General features: G+C 60.3%; 1 protein-coding gene across 1 annotated transcript; it reads left to right on the top strand.

The window, feature by feature from the left end:
• Positions 1–1851: 1851 nt before the first annotated feature.
• On the top strand, positions 1852–13340 carry CIST1 (colon, intestine and stomach enriched 1). The gene is made up of 4 exons (XM_074939473.1): positions 1852–1990; positions 10468–10833; positions 11924–12084; positions 12894–13340. The coding sequence occupies exons 1-4, from the start codon at positions 1933–1935 to the stop codon at positions 12939–12941; spliced, it is 633 nt and encodes a 210-aa protein (XP_074795574.1). The 5' UTR covers positions 1852–1932; the 3' UTR covers positions 12942–13340.
• Positions 13341–13838: the final 498 nt, after the last annotated feature.

Raw genomic sequence — 13838 nt, forward strand, 5'->3', positions numbered from 1 at the left:
TTTGGACAGCACTGAGTGACACTGCACAAGGGTTCAGGCAGGAAGAAGATGACCGGTCATCTCTACAGGTTTCAGAGTAGCAGCCGTGTTAGTCTGTATCTGCAAAAAGAAAAGGAGGACTTGTGGCACCTTAGAGACTAACCAATTTATTTGAGCATAAGCTTTCGTGAGCTGCATCTGATGAAGTGAGCTGTAGCTCACAAGCCGAGTCCCACTCTGCTATGAGCTGTGTGTTCCTGGCCTGAGGCTCTGACCCACAGCTTAGGGAAGACAGTGGGAGTATGGGGGTGGGGGGGGACTTTGGCTCAACCCTTAGGAATGCAGATAAAATACCCCTGTTAAAACAGCCGATGAGCTTCAGACTTCAGACATGGCTAGATGGCAGAGCTAGTAGCTGAAGTCCCCCTTTGCATGCAGCAATGCTGTGCCCTGTTTGCCCCCTCGCTGTCCCGGGCTGTGTGGAGGTGTGGGGGAGCTCTGGGGCAGCCAGCAGGCTGCGGTTTGTGGGGAGGAAGCATTCCTCCCAGCCTTGCATAAACATTTTTCCTAATCCCTGGTACATTGTTCTGCCTGGATGCCATTCAGAATCACAGACCCAAGAGGAAGCCTCTCGCCTTTGGCTGGGACTGTTTGTTGTGAGTTGCCTGATCAAAAATGTCCAGCACCGACCCACAATGCTTTTCCCTTGCAGGCAGGGCTGTGGCACTGGGCCGGCTTGGTGAGAGCTGGGCCTGGGGTTGTGCCATGTGGATGGGAGTGGAGGAAGCTCAGTGTCCCAGTCTCTGCCACTCACTGCTCTAGGTCAGGTCTCTCCAGCCACCCTTCACAGCCAGGCTCTGCCATGTACTGGCCATTCCTCACGTAACTGCTGGCACGGGACCTGCCAGGGCCTCTGGTGCCTCTCTAAGCTGTCTCCAGTGTCCTTTCGGGCAGGGGGCCGAGCCCCTGAAGTGAGTGACAGCCAGGAACCATGATGCCTATGCTTTCTCCCCTCCCCGCAGGGCCCAGGCAAGGCCAGGAGAGCACCCCTGAGCAAGGGCTTGAGCCCTGAACCTTAGGGAGGGGGCTCAAGGAATCTAGGCAGCTGCTGGTCCAAAGAGCACCAGAGTGAGAAATAACCCACTTAACAACTCTGGCTACCCCTGCCCCAGGAAGGGAGCAGACAGGAAACAGCTTTGGGATAGGCTGGGGCAGGACACACTGAGCTTGCTGGCCACACCTGGTGTCACCCAGGGGTTTGGGAAATGGAGGGAGCTGGGAAGGACCTGGGGGTGACGCCAGCTCTGGATAACGGGCTTTGGAAGGGGAAGCTTTGGCTGCCTGCGCATACTAATGATGCGGAAACTGAGGCACAGAGTGGGGAAGTGACTTGCCCAAGGTCATAGAATAAATTAGTAGCAGAGCTGGGACTAGACGCCAGGAGTCCGGGCAGGAAATAAGGGGTGCATGTTTAACAGGCTGGGTAACTAGCCACTGGAACAATTTACTGAAGGGCGGGGGGCAGCCTGGCCATGGCCGTGGCAATGTTTAAAGCGGGATCCGCTGCTTTCCCAAAAGCTCTGCTCCGGGACTGACTGTGGGAAGGGCTCTGGCCTGCGCTTGGCAGCAGCTCAGCTGAGAGGACACCAGTGGCCACCTGGCATCGCTCTAACCACTAGTCCCCACTCTCCTCCCGCAGCGGGGACCAGAACCCCGCAGTCCCCAGCCCCCTGGGGTGCGGCCCGGGCGAGGGGCCCTGTCCCGGCTGGTGTCTGGCTCTCGCCGGGTGCGGGCGCCGCTCCGGGCCCTGGCTGGGGGCGGGAGCGGCCCGGGCTGAGCGGCTGCCCCGGCGGCCGGTCTCCGCCCAGGTGCGGCGGGGCTGGAGCCCGGGGCGGCGCCGCCTGCGTGGCAGGATCCCGGCAGGTGTCCGGGAGCCGGAGCGGCGCCGCCAGCATGGCCCGGGGGACGCGCTGGCTGCTGATCGGCTGCGGCTTGTGCCTGGCGCTCGCAGGTGAGGGGCAGCCCTGGGGGGCAGGTCCCGCCCGGAGGGAGTCCCGGGGTCTGCCGCCCCCCCCCCCGCACATCAGGGGCTCCTTCCTTCCTGCTCCCCGGGGAGAGGGGACAGCCGGGGGGGGGTTCTGATGAGTTAATGCAGGGTCAGCATTAACCGTCCGTGGGGGGGGAGTGAAGAAACTTTCTAATCCTAAAGCTTCTCGGGTCTAGGTGCTGGTCACCCCAGGGAGAGTCGGGCTCGTCGGGAAGGTTCCCAGACTGTGCCCTGGGGCCAGGCAGATTCCCCACCCCCCTTCCTGCACCAGTATCCAGTGCTCTCGAGCCAGACCCCTCCTCCCCCCGGGGTGCTGGACCAGCGTGTACTGTGGGGGTGCTGGGAGCCATTGAACCAAACTGTAACCCCTGGATATGATGGGAACCCCTTCGAGCCAGGGGGTGCGGCAGCCCCCCCAGCTCCAGCACCAATCCCCCAACCCCCCAGTTTGTGTGAGTGCCCTGTGCTGCAGGGTGCATGTGTTCTTGAAACCAAATGGGGGGGGGGTTCAGAAAGTCACCGTAGAGTTAGTTACCCCAGGGCTGTGAGGTGGGGGCAAGTGTCCCCCCCCGCAGTGCCCCCCAGCGCTAAACCAGTGACACTTCAGGCCAGCAGCCCTGTGTGTTTGTTACAGGACACTGGCAAGTGGAGCTGGCGCCCTGCAGGCTCGCTGGGCTCAGATGCAGACAAACCCGCTTGGCCGGTTGCAAAGGCTCAATGTGCTTGGCCTGTCCCTTTTATTAACAAATTCCTGACTATCCCGGTCCCCAGCTTGGACCCTGGGCCTTCCTCCTGGTGCTTGAACACGGAAGGGCAGAGCTAGGCCTGTAATGCAGCGGGTCTGACAGCAGGACTCGTTCGGCTCCTGTCTTCCTGGTGGTGGAGGTTTGCCATATTTGCCCATTGGCTGGGAATCCTGCCTCCGGCAGCCACCATGTGCATGGCCCCGCGTAGTCTGTAGTGGTTGCTACAGAGCACAAGCTGCATGGAATATCTAGCTCCCCTAGCTCCGGGGACCACCCCCCTCCAAGGGCAGTGGTGCCTGCCTGGGGCTCACGGCGTCCACTGACTCCCTTGACGCCTTCGAGGAGCAGTGGGCGCTGTCCGGGGTCCTCTGCTCGGTGTCCCGTCCGGTTCCCTTTGTTTGACCCTTTGACCGCTTCACCCGCCCACTTCCTGGATCCCAATAAGGCTGACGGCTGTGAGCTGTCACGAGGGCAGAGAACTGTCCCTCTCATTGCACTGGGCAGCTCTGAAGTGCCGTGAAAGAGCTGTCTTATTAACCCTTTCGTGGCTGACCGTTGCTGCAGAAACTGCTCTGCTCCTCCATCTCTGTCCTGGGCCTGGGAGCTGAGACCCATCGCGGATTCTGGGGTGCAGAGCCAGGCATGGACGGACTCTGCTCCCCATGGAGAGGGGGTTCCCCTCCCTAAACCGGGCCGCTTTCCGCCCCTTCCCCAGGGAAAAGGCCTTGGGCACTGAACACGGCTTGGGCTGCACAGCTCCGTGGTGCTGGGACGAATCCGTCTCCTCCGGGAGAGGGGCAGTGTGGAGACTGCAGCAAGGATGGCACGTAACCTGCTCTGCAGCTGCTGCTCTGAGGGCTCCCTGGACCTGCGGCAGGATTCCCTCCACAGCACTCTAGGGGGCGCTGCTGCAGGGTGGGGATGGGGAACGCTCTTCCCACGAGGCCTCCGCAGGGCCTGGGCCCTGCCATCTGCCACACGCTGGAGTGTAACACCCCCACCCCTGGGCCGTGCCCCGATGACGGAGCAAACCTGCTGCATGCACTGGGCTTCCTGGGCCACTGCCTCTGGCCTCTTGCCAGGTTGCTGGCCGTGTCCTTGTGCCCCCTTCTGGAATGGGGCTCTCCGTCACTCCGTACGTGTGCCAGGCTTGGGCTCAGTAAAGCCAGGCTGAGGGGCAGCAGAGCTGGCCGTGTGCCTGGCCGCTACAATGCCATGGAGCCCTTGGCCATAAGGGGGCAGCACTGCACAGAGCCCTCTCTGTCCTAGGGCTGGGATGAGTGGGGCTAGGGCTCCCTCCAGCTCTGTCCGGTGCAGGGACAGTGGTTACTGGCTCATGGATTAAGGCCAGAGGAGACACAATGCTCGAGGCTGACCCCCTGCATAGCACAGGCCGGGGAACCTCCTGCAGTGGTTCCTGCACCCGGCCCGGAACGTCAGGTGGAGCTCGGGAGGAGCTCTTGGGGAAAGCTGCCCAGTCTCGATTTATAGCTGCTGAATGACCGAGAATGCAGCACATCCCCTGGGCCTGACCCGGGCAGTCCCCCGCCCTGTGAAATACAAGCTCCTTCTGTCCAGCCTGAATTCGTTTAGCTTCAGCTTCCAGCCACTGCCTCTCATTCTGCTTTTGCCTGCTAGATTCCAGCCCCCCGCTGTCAGAAATCTTTCCCCGCGTAGGAGCTTGTTGGCCGATCAAGCCCCCTAAGGCTGAACAGCTGTCTCCCCCCCTTTGTCCTCCCCCCTTGTCTCCCCCCCCCCTTTGTCTCCCACTACAGAGCAGATTTTCCAAACCTTGAGTTGCTCTTGTGACTCTTCTGAGACCTTTCAATTTGCACTGTCCCCACTGCCGTCCAGGGATCGTCTCACCAGGGCCGTGCACAACGCCGGCCGCACGTCGGGCTGCATGAGATTTTTCTGCCCCGCTGAAGTGACTGTCAAAGTTCCCGGCTTTGGTACCAAGCAGTGCCTGCAGCTCTCTTGGTGATGGGGGGGGCATTCGTCTGATGCAGCCAGAGCCAGCCCAGGGCTTCCCGCTGCCTTTCGCAGGTGCCTCCTGGCAACAGAAGGTCTTGCGGATTCTGTTTCCTCTGTCCTGCGTCTCACCTCCTCCCTTCCCCCCCCACGCAGGTTCTCTGCCCTGCCCACCCACCCGCAGCCCATTGCATGGAACCAACCTGCCCTATCTCCCAAGTCTCAAAATTCATTTCTCCCAACACCAAGGAACAAACGCTCCCACTCGCTCTCCTGTGACTCCTCAGTGGCTTTCCTAGCTGGAATGCTGCCTCTAATGGTGCTGCTGAGCTCCCCTCCAGCATCGTCATCCCACGTGCTCGGTGTTTAATTAAAGCCTTGGCAGGCCCCAGGCCGGGAGTGTGCAAGGCTCTGAGCTCGGGCAGTGGCTTGGTACGCTCCGCCAGGGATACCATCCTGGAATCCTAATGTGGCAGGTGGGTCTCTCGTGAATGAGCCATCACGTGAATGGCAAAGCCCCTTACCAAGGCATGCGTTGGCTGGCGTGGTTTACGGGTCAGAGGTCGGGAGTGAATTTCCTGGGGCCTAGCTCTAGGCAGGCCCGGGGCTGCAGGGCAGTCTGTGGGGCTAAGGCACTGGAACGGGGCTTCAGTTCTTTGGGTCTCACCCAACCTTCCCAGGTGAGCGTGGTGGAAGCACCTAATCTCTGTGCCTTGCTCCCGCTCTGTGAGATGGGGCTAAGACACTGTCCCAGGCTGCTCGTACTGCGGGCTCAGCGAGGGCCTCCAGATTTCCTGGCAGCGGAACTGCCTGACACTTAGCGGCCCTGGACAGCTGCTGCTCTCAGCTGCCTTCCCCTAGTTGGATTTAAACTTTTAACATGAAAGTACCCAAACTTTCTTCTGGCTCCGCCTTGCTCCCATGATGGATGTGGCAGCCGTTTAATGGGGTTAGGGCTTCTGGCACAGTCATGGCATTTAAAAATGGAGTAATAATTCCTTGTGTCTGGAAGGGCTGGCGGAGCCTTAACAACCTTGCAAATAAATGGGGTTGTATTTAGGAACTGAAAACCCTCCAGGCTAAAACAAGCAATGGCTCGTTATCCTTTCTGAAACTGAAGGGAGATCGGGTGTAGGAGGCACCACTCCAGAAATGAGTCATTTCGAACAGGAAATTAGCACTTGCCTTAGATCCTACCCAGAAACAGGGCCTCCCGCTGGTTTGTCTACCTGTAAGGTGTTGGAAGGGCAGGTTGTTGACTTGATGCCTGTGCTAGGGGACCAGTGTGAAGGAAACTGCTGTAGCCTAAACTCCCGAGGGACAGTTTACTCTTAAAGCTGTCAAATTGCCGGGGGTGGCCTCTTGTTCACCTCAAGGTGGCCTCCTAATGAACAGACTGAGTTAACTTCTTCTCACAAGGCACAGTCAGCCTGTGGAACTCACTGCCAGGGGATGTTATGAAAGCCAAAAATATAACTGGGTTCAGAAAAAAACTAGAGCAGTTCCTGGAGGATGGACCCATCAGTGGCTGTTAGAGCATGGGGTTGGGTTCCTGCCCATCCTGGCTGAGGGTCCCTGAACCTCTGACGGCCACATGCTGGGACTGGACGACGGGGGCTGGATCACCCGGTAATTGCTCTGGTCTGTTCATTCCCTTGGAAGCACCTGGCACTGGCCACTGTCAGAGACAGGACACTGGGCGCGATGGACGGTTGGTCTGACCCAGTGTGGCCGTTCTTGCAATCTTAACTGAGTGCAGAGATGCATCTGACAGGGCTCGAGCTTGGTGCAGAGATCACAGGAGGCCTTGGAGGGTAGCTGAGAGCACCGATGGATCTCCTATGAAATGCAGACACTGCCTCCCCTTCAGTTCTTCAGGAGCTGTGAGAGTGGGGGTGTGCGGCAGTGCCAGGGACGTGCACCCTGGATTGGCAGCCCTGCGGGTCACAGACTCCAGGAGGCCAAATACAGATGCCTGGGCAAACAGGTCTTGTTTTCATAGCAATGAAAGGAGACTCCAGATCTCCCCATCCAGCTCGTTTTCCAGTGAGCTGGAGCTTTGGGGTGTGAGTGAAACATTCTGGGGGGGCCTAAATATTCCCTCTCAAAATCCACCAGTTCTGCCACCTAGGTGCACCTGTATCTGCCCTAAGTGGGCCATGGTCACCCTTCCTGGGGGTCCTACATAACCAGAATCCTGTTCATTAAAATTTGGGTACCCTTCAGCTGGCAAGTCCCAGGGCCCTGGCCGCTCTGCTGCAGGGTGGGGACAGGCCACTCACACAGCCAACAGGGCAGCAACTTGGGAATAGCAAATGTGATGGTGCGGATAAAGCGGGCGGGTACATATTGACTTTGCATCAGCCAGGAGGGTGGGGCGCAGCGTGGGTGGAGGATCGGATACCTGTTCCCAGCTGTGCACACAACAAGACAGGTGTCTCCCCCCTAGTCTGTACCTGCCGGGGAAATGGGAGCATGTTACACATCTGCGAGCTTCAGCAGGGCTAGGGGCTGGAGGGACCTGTAGCCGTTTGCACAGCACTCACTGCTGCTCTAGGGGGGGCTGGGGACAGCGGGGCACCCAAGGCAGGTGACTTGCCCCAGGCCCCCAGGGAGTCAGTGAATTAGAATCTGGGCATTCCTGGCTCCCAGTCTTGTGCTCAGGCCTCTCAACCCTGAGCCCCTGTGTTCTTGTGGGGAAAACGTCCAAGGAACCAGTTTCAGGATTGAGTTGCTGGCAGGGAGGCCAAGAGGCTGGGTGAATTTCTCTACTTTGCGGGGGTTGGGGAGAGACTAGGCACTTCCCTATGGAGAACAAGAACAATCCCGTGCCATGAGATGGGGCAGAAACCACCCCTGGCAGCCTGGGGCTTGGAAGAAACTGCTCTAGGGACAAGCTATTTCAGGGCTGCTCCTCGGAGGCTTCTTGTACCTCCCTCTGAAAAGCCACGGGGCTGGCCCCAGGGCACTGGCCTGGATGGAGCGTGGCCTGTTCTGGTCGATGGATCGAGGCCGTGGCTGAGTGGCCCGCGCGCTCCTTGTTCTTACCTGCACGGGCCTCGGCCCCCCGCCGGCTCTGGGAATCCTCGCAGCAGCTGGTCAGGTGCAGGAGCAGTGGCGCCTGTTGCCACCCCTTGTGTGGGGCACAGAGCCCGTGGTGCTGAGAGGGGGAGGAAGGGGTCACGGCAGCCCACTCTCCAGCTTGTCTCCTCTGCAGCCTGGGGCTGGTCCTTTAAATCTTGTGCAGCATCTGTGTCCTCGTCCCAGGGAGGAAACGCCCCCTCCCCAAGCACGGGGCTCATGGCGCAGCCTCCAGGGAACTCGCGTCTGTGGGGTGCTGAATGCCGTGACAGGGGCAATGTGGGGCTCTGGGAGCAGTGGGGAGGGCTGGGGTTTTCCCTGCTAGTGAAGGTGCCTACGGCCATGCCCATGGGGCCCCAGGCAGTGCTCCTGGGGGGATGGGGAGAGGAGCTGCAGGCCAGAGGCTGTGCCCAGCTAGTCGCCTGGCTACCCGGGGGCATTTCCCCTTGGGCTGGGAGAGGCAGGATTTTGCTGATTAAACCTCCCTCCATTCCCCTGCCCATCACAGCCCTGGGGGCTTTCCTGTCCCATCAGCCCGGGCAGTCACTCCCAGCAAAGGGGGTGGGGGGTGTCTAGTGCCACTCCTGGGCACGCTCCAGCTGGGAGCACTCACACACACACACACCCGCCTCTGCATACACACACTCCTGAATCCCCGCAGCATCCCTAGGAAGCCTCGTTATCCCACAGCAAGGCCCTGGCTTCCCCCCACAGCGTCAAGGACATTCACAATGGCAGAACTACTAGCTGTGGTTTGTAACATATCGTTTAAATCAGAGGTAATCCCGGCAATTACAGGCTGGTAAATCTGACTTCTTTACTATAGTTTCAGCCAGTTTGCCCGGTACTGAACAAAATTGTCAGACACAGATGAACATAATTTGTTGGGGAAGAGTCAACATGGTTTTTGTAAAGGGAAATCATGCCTCACCAATCTACTATAATTCTTTGAGGGAGTCAACAAGCTTGTGTACAAGGGGGACCCAGTGGATATAGTGTACTTAGATTTTCAGAAAGCCTTTGACAAGGTCCCTCACCAAAGGCTCTTAAGCAAGTCAGCTGTCATGGGATAAGAGGGAAGGTCCTCTCATGGATTGGTAACTGGTTAAAAGATAGGAAACAAAGGGTAGGAATAAATGGTCAATTTTCAGAATGGAGAGAGGTAAATAGCGATGTCCCCCAGGGGTTTGTACTGGGACCAGGCCTATTCAACATATTCATAAATGACCTGGAAAAGGGGGTAAACAGTGAGGTGGCAAAATTTGCAGATGATACAAAACTAGTCAAGTTAGTTAAGTCCCAGGCAGACTGCAAAGATGTACAAAAGGATCTCTCAAAACTGGGTGACTGGGCAACAAAATGGCAGATGAAATTAAATGTTGATAAATGCAAAGTCATGCACATTGGAAAACAGAATCCCAACTATACATACAAAATGATGGGATCTAAATTAGCTGTTACCACTCAAGAGAGAGCTTGGAGTCATGGTGGAGAGTTCTCTGCAAACATCCACTCAATGCGCAGCGGCCGTCACAAAAGCGAAAGAATGTTGGGCATCGTTAAGAAAGGGAGAGATAATAGGACAGAAAATATCCTGTTGCCTCTGTATAAATCCATGGGAGGCCCACAGCTTGACTATTGCATGCAGATGTGGTCGCCCCATCTCAGAAATCTATAGTGGAATTGGAAAAGGTTCAGAAAAGGGCAACAAAAATGATTAGGGGCATGAAACAGCTTCCATATGAGGAGAGATTAATAAGACTGGGACTTTTCAGCTTGGAAAAGAGACGGCTAAGGGGAGATATGATAGAGGTCTATAAAATCAACGCAGCCTTTGTGCCATGGCAAGGGCAGCTGCTGCCCCTGGGGAGCCAGCCCTGAGACCACAGCCTGTCCCTGCAGGGCGCAGAGCTGCTGTCTGTCTGGGATGCCGGCCTGCCTCCCTCAGCAGCAAGGCCAGAGCCCAGCCTGGCAGCATTTCCATGACAGCCTGAGGCCGGATGGTGTCGTTGAGCAGCCTCTGCCCCCAGGAAGGGCTGAACTGGCAGGGCAGTGCTGGGCGTCTCAGGCTGAGGTGATGCCCTGGAGCAGGGGGGCAGCCTGCAGACAGAGCCCTGGGACCCCCCTCCAGGCAGTGGATCTCAGCTGGGGCAGGAGGCGCTAGGAATGCAGACAACAAGCCATGAGATGAGTTAAAAGTTACGAGACTCCACAAACGCTGGGCTCCCTTTAGTGAGTGGCGAGGGGCACACGGTTCCATTTCAAGCTTGTCCCGACCCGCGGGCTGAGCTCCTCGCTGGACCCCGCAAGTGTCTCCTAAGGGCTCGTCTCCAGCAGCCTGGACTCAAACACCAGGTAGCGGGAAAGCTGCTAACAGGCTAGGAAAGGCCCTTGGGGACAGGGGCAGAGGTCCCAGGCTGATGCTAGCATGAACGTGATCTGACATGGGGGCCCTCGGCTTACTGGCTTATCTGCAAACACACCCTTGCCACCGGGCCTCCCCTCCTAGTGCTGGGATCATCCTGGGCCGAGCGGGGTGAGCTGGGAATGCCCCCGCAGCACTGGGGTATCACGGAGCACAGCACCCTCGGCTTGAGTGAAATCTTCAGAGCAACCCTGGTAACTCTGATTCCCCTTCCTCAGTGAGGGACCTTACTGCCACGACTGCCTCCCAACCAATCACGTCCAGCCAGCACCCCGCCACCGCGAGTACACCACCGCAGAGCTCCCCGTCTGCGTCCAGCCAGCACCCCGCCACCGCGAGTACACCACCGCAGAGCTCCCTGGCTGCCTCCGGAGACACCTCCCTTCCCGCTGCCCCGGCCGACAGCACCACTGCATCCACGCAGTACAGAACCACAGCAGCAGCTCCAGCCTCGTCCAGAAACCCAGAATCTGCTTCCAGCCCGCCCCTGTCCCCAGCCAGCCCCGGTCACACCTACACCTCCAGTACTCCTGCTGAGACCCACACGACTGAGCCCAACAATGGCACAACGGCCAGTGGCTCGGGTAAGAACCGGGGTGCGGGGATGTGCAGCCTCTTTTAACGGGGCGAGAGGCACCAGGCAAAAGGCTCTGCAGGCCTCTGGCCCCAGGACAGGAGCAGCCCAGCGGTAACAAGGCAGGCTTGCCTCCCCTGCCCCCGGGGAACCCCCTGAGTCCTTGGCATCTCCCCAGAGCCTGCCACCAGGGGAGGCTGGTGCTCACCCTGGGCTTTGGCAAAGGATGGCAGTGGTCAGTCACTTCCACCCTCCATATGGCAGCCCCGAGCCCTGGAGCCAGCCAGCGCCTCTAAGGCGAGCCGTTGTCACTGCCCTCAGGCCACGGAGCCACACTGGCCGCTACGGGGCTCCCAGGGCCGCCCTGCACCAAGCACTGGTCACGGGACAGGCCTGCCGACTGCGGGGTGTGCGCGTGCGGGCGCGCAGGGTGGGTGAGGCTCATGGGTTTCCTGACCGAGCCCTTCAGCGGGGGTCGCTGTCTAGCTGTCACCACCAGATGGCGCAGCGGTCCCAGGCCTCAAGGTGGAGGAGACAGGTGTTCCAGCGAAGTGGGTGGGTACCTGGGCGGGTGAGATGCCCGATCACATGGGCAGCGCCCTCCTGGCTCCTCTGTGCCCTGCCCCACGGAGCGTCTCCTAGGTGTGTGCAGTTATATCTGTAGAGCAGAACGCCTGGCCCCACCGGAAATCGCACAAAAGGATTAGAACAATCCCCAGCTGTAGGAGCTCGGGGGTCTCTGCCTGGCGTTTCTGTGCCTGGGGGTCCCTTTTCCCAACTCCTCAGACCCAGAAGCAAGAGAAACTCTCATTTAAAAAGTAAAAAAAAACAAAGCTGCAGATCTGCAATCCCGGGGCTCCGGGGGCCTCTCCTGAGACTCGCCAGAGCTGGCAGCGCAGAGCTGGTCTCCAGCCTCTCCCCACCCCACAGTGCAACTCCTGACCCCCAGCCGGGGCCCAGTCCTGCAGCCAGGGTGTCCTCTGCCCCGTCATGGACACGTGTAGTCTCAGTGGGGGGAGCCGGGGCCGCTGAGCAGGGTTCTCGGCCGCGTGGCTGCAGGGCCGGGGAGGTGTCTAAGCCGAGCGCTCTGTCCCCTCCAGAGGTGCCTGACCCGGAGCAGCCCACGCTCTCCCAGAGCCCCGGTCTGGTGGCTGTGATCTGCATCTTCGTGGCCGTCCTGCTCATTGCCGCTGGCGTGGTGGTGGTGAAGCTCTGCCACAGGAGGGAGCCGGCATTCAGGAAGCTGGATGAGGTGCCCATGGTGCGTAGCTCTGCAGAGGACATGGCCCCGGTCCCTGCCCGCTGTCCGTGCGTCTGTCCCAGCCTGTAGCAGGTCCTCGCATCTCTGCCCTGCTATTGCAGCATCCCACAGAGGGGCAGGGGCAGAACGAGCTGCCCCCTCCTCCACTGAGGCTCCTGCCTCTGGGCCCCAGCCAAAAGTGAGCTGCTGCTGGGGCCTGCGTGTCTTGGCAGGGCCCGGGCCCGGGAGCCCTGCTGTCCAGTGGCTGGGGAGACCTCTGTGCTGCCCCAAGCCCCCCTCCGGGGAGGGGTGTTGGTGTGAAGTGTGGGCAGAGGGCTCCCCAGTCTGCAAGCGGCCGGGGCTCACCAGGAGCAGGTTAGCCCATGTCGCTCACCGGCCCCGCTGGAGCAGCGGGCTGGAGGGGCTGCTCAGGAGAAGGCTGGTCTGTGTACAGCCGCCAGAGAGCCTGAAGGACAGGGTGGGGTTAAATGGGGGCGAGGGCTGGGCACAGGTCGGGCGTCCCCCCGCCGGCCCGTGGGGCGCTCAGACGGCACGGTGCTTGTTCCCGCGGAGATGGGCTGCAGGGTGACACAGCGCCGATCTGGGTGCTGCTGTCTGTGCCCGGGGCCAGGCCAATCCGCCAGCGGTAACAGCCCGAGGCCGTAGCGCCCTGGGGGAGGGCCGGGGGGGGGCAGTTCCTGGCCCAGCCCCACCACTGCTGTGCTCCAGGGCATTGCCTCAGGCGTTCCCCTCGCTGCCCTCCACCTGTGGGGCTCTTCCTGACTCTCTGAGTGGCCCTGGGTGCTCACCCTCTGCTCTCTCCTTCACAGGGGAAGATGACCGAAGACTCGCCCTTCGCTCGCTACCCTCCAAAATAAGGGGCGTCTCCTCCGGCCCTGGCTGGAGCTGAGCCCAGCCTCGTGCCAGGGTAGGAATCCGCACATCTGTCCTGGCCACTCCAGCACCTCCCGGCCCGGCCTGGGTAAAGCTCCCCTCCTGCTCAGGGACTGCGCGGGAATAAAGAGGCTGCTGGTTCTGCTGGTCTCCGCTCCTGCTGCCCCGCACAGCTCTCCCCACAGCCGCGAGGGGGCAGGGGCGCCGTGGACTCTGCATGGGCTGCACTCACCCTCCCGTGTGGCTTTGGCTAAAAGCAGCAGCGTCCCCCTCCCCCTGCACTATCAGCTCTGCACTGCCATGGGGGGCACCAGTTGCCAGACAGAGACCCAGGCCGGGAGAGGGAGCCTGTCTCCTCTATCGCCCCACACCGGATCCAACCCAGGAGGCCTGGCCCGTCTTCACATGTGCTGCAGCTGCCCTGGCCTGGGCGCTGGCTGCTTGTCTCCATTGAGAACCGTGTCCCCACCCACCACTAGTGTCCCCTTGGCAGCGTGAGCCCTGGGCCGCGTGCTGTGCTCCTTGGCTGAGCCGCACGGAGGGGGCTGCGTGGGGGCTGGACACCACTGAGGAGCCACCCGCGGGGCTGAGGTTCCCTGGCCTGGGGCTCAGCTGGGAGCAGCCCAGCCGGCGCCTGGCTCTGGAGTCACTCTGGAGCGATCCGAACTCAGGGCCGGGCACCAGGGAGCAACACAGTGAGTCCTGCTCCAGTTCTAGCCACGGGCAGGAACTCTCCTGCTGGAGCGGGGGAGCCTCCCACTAGCCAAGTAAAAGGGAGACATGCCTGCATCGCACCCAGCTGAGCTCCGGCCTTCGGCGTGGGCCCTGCCCCCCGTGCACCTGCCCTGGCTTCCAGCTCCTCTGGTACCTGCTTCCCATGG

This window comes from Natator depressus, chromosome 25 (assembly GCF_965152275.1).
Source record: "Natator depressus isolate rNatDep1 chromosome 25, rNatDep2.hap1, whole genome shotgun sequence".
Taxonomy (NCBI): domain Eukaryota; kingdom Metazoa; phylum Chordata; order Testudines; family Cheloniidae; genus Natator; species Natator depressus.